The 17,442-nt window shown below is 38.5% G+C and overlaps 1 protein-coding gene and 1 non-coding gene across 2 annotated transcripts; one reads left to right on the forward strand and one right to left on the reverse strand.

Moving 5' to 3' along the window:
• Window positions 1–607: 607 nt before the first annotated feature.
• On the forward strand, window positions 608–16,706 carry mcts1 (MCTS1 re-initiation and release factor). The gene is made up of 6 exons (XM_072595246.1): window positions 608–710; window positions 1,611–1,763; window positions 6,551–6,648; window positions 11,857–11,990; window positions 15,815–15,882; window positions 16,263–16,706. The coding sequence occupies exons 1-6, from the start codon at window positions 700–702 to the stop codon at window positions 16,342–16,344; spliced, it is 546 nt and encodes a 181-aa protein (XP_072451347.1). The 5' UTR covers window positions 608–699; the 3' UTR covers window positions 16,345–16,706.
• LOC140496124 (small nucleolar RNA U3) lies at window positions 5,379–5,587 on the reverse strand. Its single transcript, XR_011964170.1, has one exon. It is a non-coding gene; the product is annotated as a small nucleolar RNA U3 (small nucleolar RNA).
• Window positions 16,707–17,442: the final 736 nt, after the last annotated feature.

Raw genomic sequence — 17,442 nt, forward strand, 5'->3', positions numbered from 1 at the left:
AGGGCCTGTTTCCACACTGTAGGGTATCTAAAGAGAAATCTGCATTATAATGTCATGAAGATTGGTGTTTAGAACAGGGATGCATCTTCTGTCACACAAGAGCCAGACATGACAGGATTATCAAGAATGATGCACAGGAATATACACCAAATTTGAGTACACAAAAAGAATGATGCTAAGTGGAACTGAAATTTTAGTAATGCATAAGAAATCATGCTATGGCAAGAAGCAGATGTTAGATTCTTTTAATCTTGGCAGTCCAATGTTTTACATCTACTATTTCCATAGATTGGTCAAAGTTACAAAATCACACGACATGAGGTTATAGTCCAACAGGTTTATTTGGAAGCACTAGCTTTCATAGCACTGCTCCTTTAAGGTGTGGTTGGTCAGCAGAGATAGAGCAGCATTGTCCAGGCAATTCTGAAAAACAGTTTAAAACTATTACGAGGGGAATAAAAAAACAAAATTGTTTACCAACATTTATTCTTTTCATATGGTGATTCTGAAAATAAGTATTTTGCTTTCTGTGTAAATGTAATAATTTGCTGTTCAGCCACCCTCTCTGGCTGTAACTGAAACACAAACAATAATCCATTTGACGGCAATTGCTGAGATTTGTTATGTATTTGCGACCTGCCGTAAGGCGGTGTACTTCCTGCTGGGCCTCGTGGAGTTGGGAGTTACTGAGGCTGCAGAATGTTTAAGAAGTGAGTGTTTTATTTCAATCGTTAACTTTAACTTTCTTCACAGAAATAATCGTTTTGTAATGTTTAGATGCCTCCTGTCTGTTGGATTGGCCTCTAATTCGTTGCACTTCGCTTTAATGATTGTTTTCCCACCTGCGATAAATGTGTCATTCTCTTTCATGCGATAGACTCGAAATAACGTTCAGGATCTCAGCGCTGTCCTCTTCCTTTTGACTTTTGGTGTAGGATTTCACTGATTTAAATATCTCTCTTTCCCGAAGAAAAAACACGGAGGCACTTCTCTTCTGTGACAAGCTGTAACGGACAGCTTGTGTTTGACCAGATTACCTATTGAATAACTCGAGATCGTTATCAAACGAAGATTGGGTCCCCATTTCGAACAGATTTACAGAAGCAAAATACTGCACATGTTGCCTCCCAAGTAGAAGTAGAAAATGTGAAATACTCAGTTGGTCCGTCAGGATCTGTTTTGAGAGCAACTAACCTTCCAAGTCGTTTCCAGTTTATCAGAAGAGTGTTCTTGAATGGCTCTTAAACGCTCTAATTTTAAGTACAGTGGGCCCAGTGAGCTCCAGTTAGTTACTTGCTGTCAGGCTTGGTAACAACACTTATGTTAATATGGTACTGTGTAGACTTAGCCATGTGATTTTTTTTTAATCTAGTGACAGTATAAGGTTCAACTCTGATGTGTTCTTTGGTCAAAATGCCTGCTGATGCGTTTAACTCAGGCGTGGTAGTTGAGGAAATGAACCCCAGCAAAGTTGACATCTTTGGAAAAACAGCAAGAACAATTTTGAAACTGTGTGTATGTGGAGCCCAGGGTAGTTGTGTGGAGTGTGTCTATTCTGTTTTAGAAGATGTTGACAATGATATTGATTCATTTATTTTCTATCTTAACAGATTTGATGAAAAGGAAAATGTTACAAATTGCATCCAACTGAAGACATCTGTTATAAAAGGCATTAAGAATCAGCTGGTTGAACAGTTTCCTGTAATTGAGCCATGGTTGAACCAAATCATGCCAAAGAAGGACCCTGTAAAAATAGTGAAATGGTATAATTTAATATTTGATTGCAAAGAAAATTCAGTTATTAAATGATATTGCTCTTCTGTCTTCAAGTGCCATTTCTGCTCAAGAGTTTGATCTGAGCAATTCATATTTGCAGTCACAGTGTAGATAGATTGTTTACCTACCCATTCTATTCCATTTCCAGTCATAAACTATGACTTTAAATGCTTTATAATTTTACAGCATTTGACCCATTGCCTTGTATGTTTTGACATTGCAAATGTACATCTAAATACTTAGGAGGGTTTATCAAGTTGTGAAGGTTAATCACTCTTGGAGGTGGTGAGTTCCATATTCTCACCTCCTCCTGAGTGAAAATAAAAAGCCCTCTAAACTTTCTGTTCTTTACTATAGATCTATGCTCCTTGGACACTGATCCTTCCACCAAGGGGAACGTTCCTTCCTGTCTACCCCATCTCTGCACCTCAAATTTATACATCTCAATCATTCTCCCCCCCCCCCCCCCCCCTCAATTTTCTCTGCTCCAAGGAAAACAACTTCTGTCTATCTGATCTCTGCATAACGAAAACTCTCCAGCCCAGGCAACTAAATTTCCTTTGCACCCTCGCCAATGCAATTACATCCCTCCACAATGTAGATTCGGAACTGGACACAATACTCAAGCTGTGAACAAACAAACGTTTTATATAATTCCACCATAATATCCCTACTCATAAATTCAATGCCTTGGCTAATAAAGGCAAGTATCCAACATGCTTTCTTAACCACTTTCTCTCCCTGTCATACTATTTTAAGCAACTGGTGAATATGCACACCAAGATTTGTCTGATCCTTATTGCTTCCCAGGATCCTACCGATCATCATGTATTTGTTTGTCCTGCACAATTGTGTCACCTCACACTTAACCTGGATTGAATTCCATTTGCCAGTGATTAATCCAGGGGCCCAGCACAAAAGAATGATATCACAGGGTAAACTGTAAATTAATTTGTTGGTGGTAACTGCTAATGTGATATCTATTATAGGTTATTTTAAGATTGAAGGTAAATAGGAGAAATATTTACAGGCTACGAACTAAAAGACCAATACAAAACTATAAAAAATCAAATAATGAAGGAATTACAGTAGAGATGCTGGGCAGATGATATGTTCTAACGGCAAGACATGTGGGCTAGTGCACTCCATTGTGATTTATGGTGAGTACATCTACAGCAAGTGTTGGTTGCTGAAAGAACTGCAGCTCAGATCTGATAAGCTGGAGTCTGAGCTTTGAACATTGCGACTCTTCAGAGAGGGGGAGAGCTACCTGGATGCTATGTTTCAGGAGGCACCGATCAGATTAACTACTTTAAATTTGGTCAGGGACAGGAGGGTGTGACTATGAGCAAGGCACGTAGAGGGATCCACGAAGTATTGCTGAAGGACCCTCAGCCTTTAAGCTGGTCTAGCCTGGATTTTAGATTCTTGCGGCCTATGCAAATGAGGGCAGTAGAGAGAATGAGTAAACTTGACCATAGCACCATGGTATAGGCAGCTATTCAAGAATGGGGAGAAAAGAGAAATGTATTTTAATCAGGGATAGTACAGTCAAGGAAATAGACACTGTTCTCTTACCAGAATTGAAGATTCCTGAAGGCTGTGTGTTCATATAGAGAGTATGGAAAGGGTCAGGAAGCTACATTCTGACGCAGCAGATGTGAGGACGACTGAGAAGAAGGGCAGTCAACACAGCACTGAGGGTGTTCTACTTAAATGTACAAAGTATATGAAACAGGGTAAATGAGTTTGTAGCGCACATTGAAATTAGAAGGGCATGCAGACACATGACTGCAAGGAAATCAGGACTAAGAACTAAATATCCAAGGATACATGTCTTGAAAAAAGGACAGGCACATGGGCAGAGCGGGCTGAGTTGACTTATTAGAAAAAAATTACATTTAATCTATAACAAAGTGATATAGAGTAGGAAAGTGTAGAATCTGTGTGGGTAGAGTTGAGTAACGCAAAGGAAGAAAGGCCCTGATGGGTGTTGTGTACAGGACTCTTAGCAGTAGTCAGGATGTGTTTAGAAAATAAATCAGCAGATAGAAAAGTCATGTTAGAAAGGCACTATTGCAAAAATCCTGGGGGAATTCAGTATGCTGGTAGACTGGGAAAATGAGGTACATAGTGGATGTCAGGTCAAGGAATTCATACAGAGTAAATGAGATTTTTTTGGAGCTGCTTATGGTAGAGCCCACTAGGGAACAGGAAATCTCTTAGAAATCTGAAGCACAAAGGGACTTGTGAATCCTATTTCACAATTTTCTTAAAATTAACGTGTGTCTTAAATACATCCAATATTCTCCCCCATAATTCCCACTTAGTTGTCTGTTTATTAAATGTTATTACTCACTGTGTGAAAAGAAAATTCCTGATATTGAACTTAAGTTAATTCTCTGGTCATGCTACCATATCATCAGTATCCTCTATCTGTTATACTTTTAACAGATTTTCTTTGTGATGTCTCTTTAAGTTTCAAGATATATACTTTTTAAAACCATTTATCCTGGTCAATTTGACATTAGAAATTGCTATTGTTGCTGTCCTCTGCCTCAGTATTTTGGGATTGTCCTGTTAAACCTTGAATATGCATTGCATACTCCAGATTCAAATTCTGTATGTGAGCTAGAGTGCTCCAGTGTTATGTGATAGTCTTAATACATCACTTTAAGTTGTTTAGGCACAAAGTATATCTGTAACAGTCACAATTCTAATCTGATATTGTTTGAAGTGCTCTTCAGATACAATGTTTGAAAGGATAAAATGTATTATTGTACCACTTAGATTAAAGAGGCACGTTCATCACTCCACTGTTGCTCTTTACTGAAAGCTGACTGACAACATTATACAGATTATAGATTTGAATCTGCTCATTATTAAACACAATTTATGGCATCGGGAAGGAAAAGAAGGGGGTTCCCATATGTGATTCCTGATCAGTGTTGCACTTAGCCTATGCATCAATTGGGATGCTGCTGTTTACTACTTCTGGGCAGAGGAAAGGAAAAATACGCAAGAATTCCCAATCATGTTCCCTACTTAGTGGTCTTCTACTGGCAAATGTGTTTCCAAAACTTGGGCAAAAGCAAAATCATGATATCCAACAAATCAGTTGCAAAATCTATTGACCATGCATAGTGAGGTACATTTTATATAGTGGTACTAAAAGTAGACTTGTATTGCCAAGTATTAACATTCTTTTATAACGATGAGCACAAGGCTTGAGAAGGCAATTTTAAAAAAACTTTATCTTAAGTTGCAAGGACTGTCAGTGTCCTTGGAACTTTATCCCAGTATGAGATGGAAAATGGCAGAATCTTGTATTCACAATTCAGAATTAAGTGACAAATCCTCAGAAAAAAAACCTTAAAATGCTTTAAAAGCTTCTCAGTTGTGTTAACTTAGGTCAGTTGGTAGCACTGTCATCTTTGGGTCAAGAGATTGAGGTTTTGACTTAATGTGACATCAGTCTACATTATAGCATTGATAGAATGCTGAATTATTGAAGGTTTGATTATTTAGCTGAGATCCTTTTTCCAGTGGATCAGGTGCCATTGATGATCCCACAGCAGGACGGGGAAGAAAATAGAAGGTTGTCCTAAATGTTCTTTTCCTTCAGTCCTCTGTAAAAGAGAACAGGATCACTTTTCAATGGCAAAGACCACCTGCTAAAAGCAACAGTCAATATCTGCTTCTCCCTCAGAAGAGAAGACCATAAGTCCTTGTCATGGTTTGTGAAACCAAGTGCTCTAGAAGGCCATTTATTGAGGGAAAAAACTTTGAAGTGATCGTATAGTGACCACGCCAATGTTCTTCCTTTTCACCACCATAAATTATAGCGGTCAGAGTGGTCTCCTTCCCAGAATGTGGGCAGCACCAGGAGCGATTCCTTTTTGGCAGATTGGCAGTGCCAGGTTTCTTAGCTGAAATGGAGGTCCTCAGAGGAGGAAGGAGCAACAACATAAGCTAGAATAGGGCACTGTCTGCTTCAGCATGGTGGGCCCAGCATTGAATTTGAGCCCAGTTTGGGATCCGGCAGCTTCAGCAAACTAATGGCGGCGATGATGTTTATGGAGGCAAGATGGTGCCAAAGAATTGTGACATGTTCCCAGCATTGGCAGCGCAGCTCCAGGCCTTGGTTGGGCCTGGGTACCTGACAGAGGTGGTGGCATTCTGACTGTGGCGGGCGTGCGGGGACTCGGGGCACCTGAGTGTTCGCAGACTGAAGGATAGATTTTGTGGCTTTATTTTTCTGGCAGTGAGGACTTGTGGTGGTGGGGGAGTGATCTGGACATTTCCTTTTCTTTTGGTTGTTTCTTTTATTTCTGCTTCTGTTTTTAAACCTGTCTTTTGTCTACAAAATTGGCACCGGAAAATGGCGATTTTTGTACACTTTCCCTGTACTCCGGTATTCTTGTACTCGAGTACACGTGACAATAAAATTTAAATCTAAATCTTTCATTGCGGTGTTTTGTTGATTGTAGAATGGCTGCCTTCATGAGAAAAATCATTCCACTTCTAAAAATGACTTATTAGATTTGTGTTGTATTAAGGTAAAGATCAAAAATAGGGTGTGAAGTAATTCATTTATTTAAAAATCATAAGTGATTATGAAAAGCACTTTTTTCAGATTATCAACTTTTTTCCTGAAACAAAATGATGTACAAACTACAGAATCTTTTGAATAATCTGGTTGTCTTTTGTTTTTAATGAAATTATGATTTTTGTGAATTGAGCCTGATTTTTGTTCTTTCTATTCTGTTTTCAGCCATGAACATATAGAGATCCTGACTGTTAATGGAGAACTGCTATTTTTCAGACAAAGGGAGGGACCTTTCTACCCCACCTTACGATTACTTCATAAATGTAGGTTTACTGCCCTTGGTATATTTGCAGGACTTGTAAACCCCTGAATGTCTCCTTGGGGAAATGTGGCTATGTTCCTCAAGTTTTTGAAGTAGAAGCCAGAGATGTATGTTTATTGTGAAATAATAGGTACTACTTTTTTTTAAATGTTTTTATAAAATTGTTTTAAGAAGAGCAGTCCTTTCTGCAAAGAATTGTGAACAGTGATGTTTCTGTTTAATCAGGCAATAAAATAGCCTCTGATCATACATGTGCACAGAGTGTCATTACTGCTTGGCAGATGACAAGGTGTAGTCAACAATGTAGTGGATCTACCATCTGTGCATCACACCTGATATTTTGTTCTCAGATCAGTACTTCTCATTTAATTGCACTAGTGTATGCAGATCAAAACTAATATTTATAGTGAACACCATGCCTGACTAAGTATAAAATCAACCTGCAAAGATATTGTGAAGTCTTAGTTTTCTAGATTTAGAAAATGTGCAATTATCCATCTTGGCAGGAAGAATAAAAAAAGTATGTTATCTAAATTGTGAGAGATGCAGAGAAATCGGAGTGTCCCAGTGCATGAATCATTAAAGGTTAGTATGCAGATACTGCAAGCTTTTAGGAAAACTCATAGAATGTTACTGTTTTATGTGAGGGGCTTCACATACAAAAGTTAGGAAGGTTACAGGGCATTGGTGAAATTGCATCTAAAGTACCGCATACAGTTCTGGTCTTTTTTAAGGAAGGGTGTTAATGAAAGCAGTTCAGAGAGGTGAATGAATATCTGGAATGAGTAGGTTGTGTTAGGCAAGATTGGAGAGGGTAGGCTTGTACCATTGCATGCTAAAGGAATATAAGGTGTCTTAATTGACACTTTGAAGGAGAACCTAGGACAAGGGATCACTATTTCAAACACAGGATTACCCATTTAAGACTGAGATAAGAATTTCTTCCTTGCAGAAGGTCATGAGTCTTAGGAGTTTTGTGTAGGTTTAAAGCCCCAAAGAGTGGTGGAAGCAAAGCCCTTGAATATTTTTAAGGCAGAGATATAACCTTTCAACCTCTTGCAGATCAAGGATTTTAAGGGTAGCTGGGAATGCAGAGTAATCAAATTGATCATACCATTGAAAGGTAGACCATGCTTCAGGGCCAAGTGGTTATACTCCTGCTCCTGATATTTATGACTTTATGCCAAAAGTATGTAGCTGTCAATTTTATTATGTAAAGTTTGTGTGTTAATATGTTCTTCAAAGCAATGTGGTTGGATGGAGATAAATAATAATCTTAATGAATTAATACAGTTGAATCAATTTTTTTGGAAGTCTTGCATAGTTATTCGATCAGGAAATAGTAAACCTCAGTCAGACTATTGAACAAACAGCATATTGTGGTCACATGAGCATTAGAGTCAGCTAGATTGTCCATATTGGACGGATGTTCAGCATTTCATCGAACCAGTGAGCTTGTGACTTGTTTGAAATCTGGGACTGAATGACTGCACAAAAGGAACTTTAAAAGGAACTCAAGAGTGCAGTGAAAGAAGCTGCAAGATCTGAGCTCGCCATACATATTTACTACTTTTATTGAATATGACAAAAATATTCAGGCTCTGAATGATCAGTACGAAGGATAGATTTTGACTTTAGTATGCTTCTGGCTGATGAAAGGACATCAGTTATTCAGGGAAAGAGTTCCTAATTTCATGATATCTTTGGATTTGGGGCCAAAGGTCAAACCAGATATCTTGTTTGGAGAAATAACTGGAGAGGAGAGAAGTAATAAGAAATTTGCTCAAAAAGCATGTAAGAAAGGCACTATTACAATAATCGTGGAGGATTTCAATATGCAGTGCACTGGGAAAATCAGGTTGGTCGTGGAATTCAATAAAGAATACGTGGAATATCTACAAGAGTTTTTTTGGAGCAGCTTGTAGTAGAGTCAACTAGAGAACAGGTAATTCTGGATGTGGTGGTGTGTAATGAAGCAGACTTGAATAGGCAGCTAAGATGAAAGAATTCCTTGAAAGCAGAGTTGCAGGTAGACAGGACAAAGAAAAAAGCATTTGGTATGCTTGCCTTTCTTGGACAGTGCATTGAGTACAGAAGTTGGGAGGTCATGGTTTGGCCACTTTGGGAGTATTGCATGCAATTCTGGTCTCCCTACTACAAGAAGGATGTTGTGAAACTTGAAAGGGTTCAGAAAAGATTTACAAGGATGTTGCCAAGATTGGAGGGTTTGAGCTATAGGGAGAGGCTGAATAGGCTAGGACTATTTTCCCTGGAGTGTCAGAGGCGGAGGGGTGACCTTTTGTAGAGGTTTAGGAAATCACGAAGGACATGGATAGTGTGAATACACCAGGTCTTTTCCCGAGGGTGGGGGAATCTGAAACTAGAAGGCATATGTTTAAGCTGAAAGGGGGAAGATTTACGTGTGGGCTAAATGGCAACCTTTTCACATATAGGGTGGCGTGTGTATGGAAAGAGCTGGTACAATGGTGGAGGCTGGTACAATTACGCACGGTGGCACAGTGGTTAGCACTGCTGTCTCACAGTGTCAGAGACCTGGGTTCAATTCCCGTCTCAGGCAACTGACTATGTGGAGTCTCCCCGTGTCTGCATGGGTTTCCTCTGGGTGCTCCGGATTCCTCCCACAGTCCAAAAAAATATGTGCAGGTTAGGTGAATTGGCCATGCTAAATTGCCCGTTGTGTTAGGTGAAGGGGTAAATGTAGGGGAATGGGTAGGTTGCGCTTCGGCGGGTTGGTGTGGACTTGTTGGGCCGAAGGGCCTGTTTCCTCACTGTAAGTAATCTAATCTAATCTAAATAAAACCATTTAAAAAACATCTGGATAGGTATATGAATAGGAAGGGTTTAGAGGGATATGGGCCATGTGCTGGCAAATGGGACTAGATTAATTTAAGATATCTGGTCAGCATGGACGAGTTATACCGAAGAGTCTGTTCCATCCTGTTCATCTCTAAGACGCTATTAAAGTAAATTATAAGTATCATATTGGCTTCTCCATCTGGAAGTAATTTGATCATTATCAACATTTATTGAAGAGGAGAGAACACAAATGTTGTAGAATTAGTATTTATTCTGAATGGGAAATTAGAATTGTTTTCTCCAGAATACTAATAATCTGCTTCACATTTCAATATACTAGCAAACTAATGTCTGTTCACTGAAATCTATAAAAAACTTAAATTCAGTGTTGATGAAGTATTTTAAATTTCATTTATTAAATCACATTAAAAAAGGTAACTGCAGTCAGGTAACCCTTTGCATTTTTGAGTCTCGAATTATAAGACTGTAAGACTGTCCTACATTTTATGGCCTTATAATTCTAGACTTCAAAATGCACATAACAAAAAATAACGAAGAATTACACGGATGCTCGAAATCCAAAACAAAAACAGAAATTGTTGGGAAAAGTACTCAGCAGGTTTGGCAGCATCTGTGGAAAGAAATGAGAGTTAATGTTCCAGGTCCAGTGACTCTTCCTTAGAACTGATGGTAACAAGGAAAAAGTTGATATTTATGCAGATGAGGAGGTCATGAGAGAAAGATAGAGAGAGAGAGAGTGAGCTTGAATAGAGAGGAATGTAGACAGACAAAGGAGTGGGTAAAGGTCTGCCTGGGGGAACGAAGAGCTGCTAATTTGGGCTATTAGTCGTTGACAATAGGCTACGTATGGTCACAACCAGTGTAATGTCAAGGTCTGGTGTGTGGGGTTTGGGGCAAAAACATGTTGCCTTTGGATATCTGCATACCAAATTCCTTTCCATTGGATACTTCAAAGGTGAGGGAGTTGTTCAGAAATTTGAAGAAAAATTTAATTCCTTAAAGGGTTCAGGCTGCCCCTTGCCCTGAATTTCTGACTAGACCATGCTCTTTAGTTGGGTGTATCCACATGCATCATTGTAGACATCGCTGCACTTATCTCTCTAAACACACCAGCCTCCATAGGTATGGTAAGTCTCCATCTGGGTTAGGGTGGTGGGCAGTCCCATTATGCAGACTCCAGACCCTAAAAGCACACCAATGAATCAAGTTCGAAGGGCTTATGCTTGAAACGAGGATTCGTTTGCTGTTGCTCCATGGATGCTGCCTGACCTGCTGTGCTTTTCTAGCAGCACACTCTCAAATCCTAGTTCAAAGCCTTTTTCTCCAGCTATTCTGCTGTAGTTCTTGAGAGAGCCTTGGGAAGTGGCCCTGTCAACAGGAATAATACAATCTAATGAAAAGCTCATTTTATCTACTGACATTTTAGATAATTTGGATGGCTGTCACAAACCTCTTCTGCAGCTCATCAATACTTTAGTCGATGATCAATTGAGGTTAAGTACTCCTGCTTTGATTTATAGTTTAAATACATACCCTTCCTACACGGTTTAATATTTTATGAATTGGACAAAGCTAACGCAAATTAAAAGAAATGTTTGCTTTAATTGCCAGTTTGTTGCTTCTTCCGTGATCAAAGGCGTGACAGAGCTTTGTTGCATACTAAACAATGGCTCTATTCTTTTGGTCAGATCTCTCACATCACATCAGTTGGTTTTTCTCTGCACATCCTCTGTGGCTGTAATATCATATTTTGCATTTTGTTCTATTATCCTGATGTACTTCTGTCAGTATGATTTGCCCGGATAGCCTGCAAAACCGTTTCACTGTATTTCAGTACATGTGACAATAATTAATCAAATCAAACCAGGTGCAATCATCCAAGTTGATATGCCTCTCAAAAAGATGATTTCTCTGCCCCCCGAAAAAAACCTCAAACTGTAACACGATACACTAAACTTACATTTTCAAAGTGGTTCCTCCTGACTGCTCGCCTGAAACACCTAGAAAACAATACACATGTGAATGGTGGATGTGAGCAGGGTAAGCCTGAGCTGTAATGCTCCCACTATTCCACGGTAGCATAGACCAGGCACACTTGATGTCTAAAGGAATGAAAAATGTCCAGTTAGACAATTTCCTAAAATCATTTGGATAGGAGAAGACAAATGTAGAAGAACTATCCTTAATTTGACTATAGGATTTTACATTTGCTGTGTTTATTTGGAATGGGTTTGTAGCGGACCTTTACTATTATTTTAATTATAATTTATGTACAAACATGACTTGAGGTATGTATTTTGTAATGAAAATGTTTTATTTAAAATAATTTACATAACTTTAATGTTCACTATCTCACAATTCTTTGTCACAGATCCTTCCATCTTGCCACATCAACAGGTTGACAAAGGGGCTATCAAGTTTGTGCTTAGTGGCGCCAATATTATGTGTCCTGGACTAACTTCCCCCGGAGCAAAGCTTCATCCAGCTGACACTGACACTATAGTTGTATCCTCAGTGTGACCCCTTGCCTGCTTGAAACCAAATTCTATGAATAAGTATTTTTATTTACAGGAATTCTAATTCATAAGGGTGTGTTGTGCATTGAGTTGTTTTATAATCTCATCAGTGCAATTGGTCGTTTAATGCATTTATATAGTAGTCCTTGAAGATGTGATAAATATGGTCAGATTTCTTGTTGTTTGAAAATGATTGTTCGGCACGTTTTTAAGGGCTCCTAACTTGTTTGTTTTTTTTTCCCCTACCCTTACAAGGGCAGTCAGTCCTCCACTACTGTTACAGTTTCTCTGGGACAGAGAAAAAAAAATCAAGAAAGGACAAAATTTTGACCACCGAATTAGTTAGTCAACAAAAATTTTTATTTATATCTTAACCTTGAGAGTGAGTGTTGACTAACTGTTTGGTGGTCAGAACATAGCAGGCAATTCTTTCTTTCTTCACTTTTTTTTCTATCGCAGAGAAAATGTAGTTAACTTTACTAGCTACAACTACTGTCCTGACTGAAATAAAATAAGCTTAAATTTAAAACAAAATATTCTATGCGTGTGGATTAGGCCAGCATTTATTGCCTATCCCTAACCAAGTGGCCTGACAGGTTCAGTCAGCCACCGTGGATTTTATAGATTGGATATATCTGGGCAACTTTGTACAATATTGGGAAGATGCCAGAGTCACATGTATATTGGAACAGCTTAGCTAAGGTGCAGCTAAATCTGGAGTACAAGTCTTGAATATTTATAGCTAGCATGTTGTCAGGGCCTTTTCAGTATTCAGAGCCTTCAGCCATTTCCTCAAATCACAGAGTGAATCAAAATGGCTATAGACAGGCATTTATAATCCTGGCGATCTCAAGAAGCTGAGCTGAATCATCTATTTGGCACCTCTCCCTGAAGATCAATGCATATGTTTCAGCCTTTTACTTTGCACTGATGTGCTGGACTCCCACATCCTTGAGAGTGGAAATATATATGGTAACTCCTCCTCTTCTACTTGTTAATTGTTTAATTGTCCACCATCATTCAAGACTAATTAGTTACCATATATACTTGTTTAAAAAGATCAATCACATGTATAAGTCGACCTCTTATTTTTGGTCAAAAAGTTTGTATTTTCCATATACTTTGTGTATAAACCGACCCTAGTTCTTCACAGTTACTGAAGAACATTTATGAGTCAGTGTGCCTGCCCGTTGTGCTCCACTCTGGCTTTCCAGTCTGCTAACTGTACCTCTCCATTCCGGGTCTTCTATTTGGCCAGCCGTCAATGCTCCACTGTAGGTTTTAAGAATGACTGTAATCTGCGGAGTCAGTTTCTGTAGTTTCAGTTACCCGCGGTTTACCGCAGCACAAACATATTACATGGAACATTCCAGAACTAGGGACCAGGGGCTGCCTGGAAGGTAAATTTCCCGTTTTAAATTACCATATGGATGTTGACTTGTCTTTCTTTCGCTAGTACTTCAAATACATAAGTACACAAACGACTATCAAGACTGGAGTACAAATTTATTTTTTCACCATATGTCCGATACTCGACCACAGTAGTTAGTACCTGTATAGTATGAAAGTATGAGAATTGTTTTAGCACGTTGTACAGGCTGGGCCCATTTTACTTTGTTTAACTTTGCTAATATCCAAGAAACACAAACAATACATAAAGTACAAGAGATGTGAGAGCAGCATACCATCATATGACGGATTTAATTGCAAGTCTTTCTACTGAATAATATCTGCCTCAACTATCAAAACAATGCCTAGGATTACCTTACATCTCACATTAGTTCAAAAAATTCAGTATGGTTTACATTATACCACTTATACACAGAACAGCTTCAGGTATGCTTCTGTGATAGGTCTTGGAAAATATCCCCTGTGGGAATGGGGGTCTACTGTACCATTCTACCATACCAGGCAGAATGGAGACAATAATTTTATAGATAAATATTCAGTATTGGCCATAATACCTTTTTCGTTTTGTTGTTTGTTACTTTATATACAGAGCTGGCTTTTTGTTGTCCATTTTTTGACTCATGCCACGCATGAATTTCATCACCTCGAAAACAGTACCTCATATATAAGTTGACTCTCTAATTTCAGCTTAATAGTCTTCAAAACTTGACCTATACTCAAGTATATCCAGTAGTTGTGGAATCACTTGTCTCTAGCTGTCATTTGCTGCTCTCTCCCTTATGACGTGCAAGTAATCCATGTTGTTGCTCCACCATGCTGATAGCTCATTTCATGATTGAGGATTGATCCTCTGGTTTGATGGCAATGGTATGTGAGGGATATGCTGGGCTATGTGGTGACTGAATACAAGTTCTGCCATGCTGATGGCCCACAGTGTCTCAGAATACCCCACTTTTAGCTGTTAGAACTGACATGCCTGTGACAGGTGAGATGAAGTTGACTACGTTTTCCCCCTCATTATTTCTCTCACCATCTGCTCAGAATCAATTCTGCAGCTGTGTCTTTTAGGACTTAGCCAGTCCAGTCATTAGTGATGCTGCTGAGCCAGTTAGTAATAGATATTGAAGTCCTCTGCTCAGAGAACATTTTGTACCCTTTTGTGTCTCTATGCTTTTCCAAGTGTTGTTCAACAGGGGAGAGTGCTGATTCATCAGCTGAGAGAGGGGCAGTAGTGTTTATCAGCAAATGGTTTCCTTGCCCTTGTTCGACAGTCCGATGTCAGTGTTGGGAAGCCCTAGGACAACTCCCTTCAGACGGTGCACCGTTGTACTACAGCCACCTCTGATTATACATTTGTCCTACCACTTGGAGACCGGCTTGCCCAGTGAAGGGTTGGAGATGCTTGTGTTAGACGGGTGTGTACAAAATTAAAAATCACACAACACCAGGTTATAGTCCAACAGGTTATAGACACAGAATTCTGTGTCTTACAGTCTTATACTCCACAGCCAGCTGATGAAGGAGCAGCGCTCTGAAAGCTCGTGCTTCCAAATAGACCTGTTAGATTATAACCTGGTGTTGTGTGATTTTTAACTTTGTATTCCCAGTGAAGGTGATGGTGGAATCTGGGACATAATAATCTTCAGGAAATCCTATTTGATAAACACTGTCAGACTGTGCACCCAATGTTGGTAATGGCACAGAGGACTTTGCAAGATTGGACATGGCTGGCTTTTCCATTTTTGATCCCAGTCTTAAGGTTTATATTTTTAGCAGTTTGATACAACCAAATGGTTTGTAAGGCCATTTCAGGGGGCAGTTAGTAGTCAGCCACGTATTTCTGTGGGTCTGGAGTCAAATGTCAGCCTGACCAGATAAGGGCATTACTGAACTGGATAGTGATACTGATTCAGGCTTCTTTTAGTTTCATAGTTCAGAAGATGTATAAATAGTGCTTTGTAATCCTAATTATGCAAATTATTTTTATTAAAAAGAAAAAAATACTACTCAATCCTAAAACAAAGTCAACAATAGTCAAAACATCTTGCCTCTGAATGTACCTTTCAACTCTTCTATCCTACTGCTGATGCGATAGGTGTAATTCCACCTTACCTTTGATGTTTGCTAAAATATGGCTGCATTCAGCTTTATTTTGTCCTCCCTGGCCAGGCCACGTGTTCCTCACAGTTTGATAACTAATCCCTTGGGAAAGTTTACAGTCTTAATGTATTCCTTTATCTGAACTATAGAAATTAATATTAAACAACAGATTTCATGTAGTTATATTTGAAGATTTGATTTCTATATGAAAAGTATTTATTTTTTTGCTAGTTACTGTTCAAATGCAAGTACTTGGCTTTATTTTTTAATTGCTGCAAGTTTCCTTAACTGACTATTCTTAAGGCTATTACAGCAGAGGGCAAGCAACATGCCCTTTCTGTGGGAGTTATGAAGATGCCAGCAGATAAAATGTAAGTATATCTTAACTTTCTTTGCTGTATTACTTGTTTAAGGAAAACTGAATTGTGTAGTCATCTTGGAATCTCGCTGAAGCTGATGGTCATGAAAGCAAAACACATTTGAAAGTCTTGTTCCAGTTCCTGGTAGTAATGGGCCCATAAAATAAGTGTCTTTGATTTCAAGTATATTACAATCTCACTCAGACTGTAAGAAATCAGTGTGGTACACAATGAAGGGTTTTTCTGTTCTGTTTTGAGACATGGGGAGAATCTTTTTAAAAAATACAGATAGGTTAGGATCAGTTATGAAGTTATTGCTGTTTTACAATAGATTAAAGAAATACATTGTTTTGCATATCCAAGTCCTTATTGATTTTGTGTTATTTCCACAGAGAACAAGTCAATAAAGGTATTGGAATCGAAAACATGCATTACTTAAATGATGGTCTCTGGCACATGAAGACATACAAATAACACATACCAGCGATGTGAGAACTGTTGGAAGAAACATGGATAGACTAACTGCAACACAGACATTTGTAATGTTGGATTTTGAGTTTTTTTTATTTTGCTTCGAAAAAAAACCCAACACTTCAGAGAAAACGACACTTTGTTGTTCATCGGTTCTGGATAAATTCCTCCCTATTGAAACCTCTTCCAATTACAGAAGAACTTGTATTTACTTCTCTGCACAACAAAAACATGAACATTTATTGACAACCTGACTTTCATTAAATCATGAATCACTGCAGCTGTCTTTAGCTTGTACAGTGGTTTCTACAGCATTGTTGCATGGTTAATTTCTCTTTGTTCAATAAATATCCAAGATTGCACAATGTTTATCTTACTTATAGAAACTTACAGATCATCACTTTATGTAATTTCACAATTGGAAGGCCTTGTAAACATTTGTAGACTTCACTGGTTATTCCCCTATATTTGCTGTAAATACCTTACTCCAGGCACACTGATGTGCTATTCTATATTTCATATAGTGTTTTAATGTATTGGGGGGGAAAACCTATCAAGTTTACTGGATTAGATCAAAAAACAATAGAGTAAACATAAGTTGGCTATGCAATAGTTCATTAAAATACTGGGTAGAAAGTGGCAATTTTTTTTCTTTCAGGGGATTGTGAATCACTGCCCTAGAGAAGTACTTTGAATTGCAGCCGTACATTTGCTATCGATAGAGCCACAATAGTGTCAGACCTACAATGTTGTCCCTGCAATGATCCAGCAGCTCTCACTGTCACTTCCTGCTTTGGTTTTAAAATAATGTGATGAACTAATACTGAATCTAGAGTTTTCTTAATCAGAATCATCAAACAATCTCATATTTTTCCACTCTAATCTTGTTGGAGTTCCATTGAAGTCTGTTCTCTTAAGTAACTTGTGCTTACAGCATGTTTTATTTGTGGGATCTTTTGCATTCTTATAACAATGAAAATCACTTACTGTCTAACATTAAACAATAACTTGTCTTTACATAACATTTTGAACATAGTAAAGTGTCATCTGATAAAATGACAGTTGTATAGGGGATCTGACCAAAAGGCTTCGGCAAAGCAG

The sequence above is a fragment of the Chiloscyllium punctatum genome, chromosome 25 (assembly GCF_047496795.1).
Source record: "Chiloscyllium punctatum isolate Juve2018m chromosome 25, sChiPun1.3, whole genome shotgun sequence".
NCBI lineage: Eukaryota > Metazoa > Chordata > Chondrichthyes > Orectolobiformes > Hemiscylliidae > Chiloscyllium > Chiloscyllium punctatum.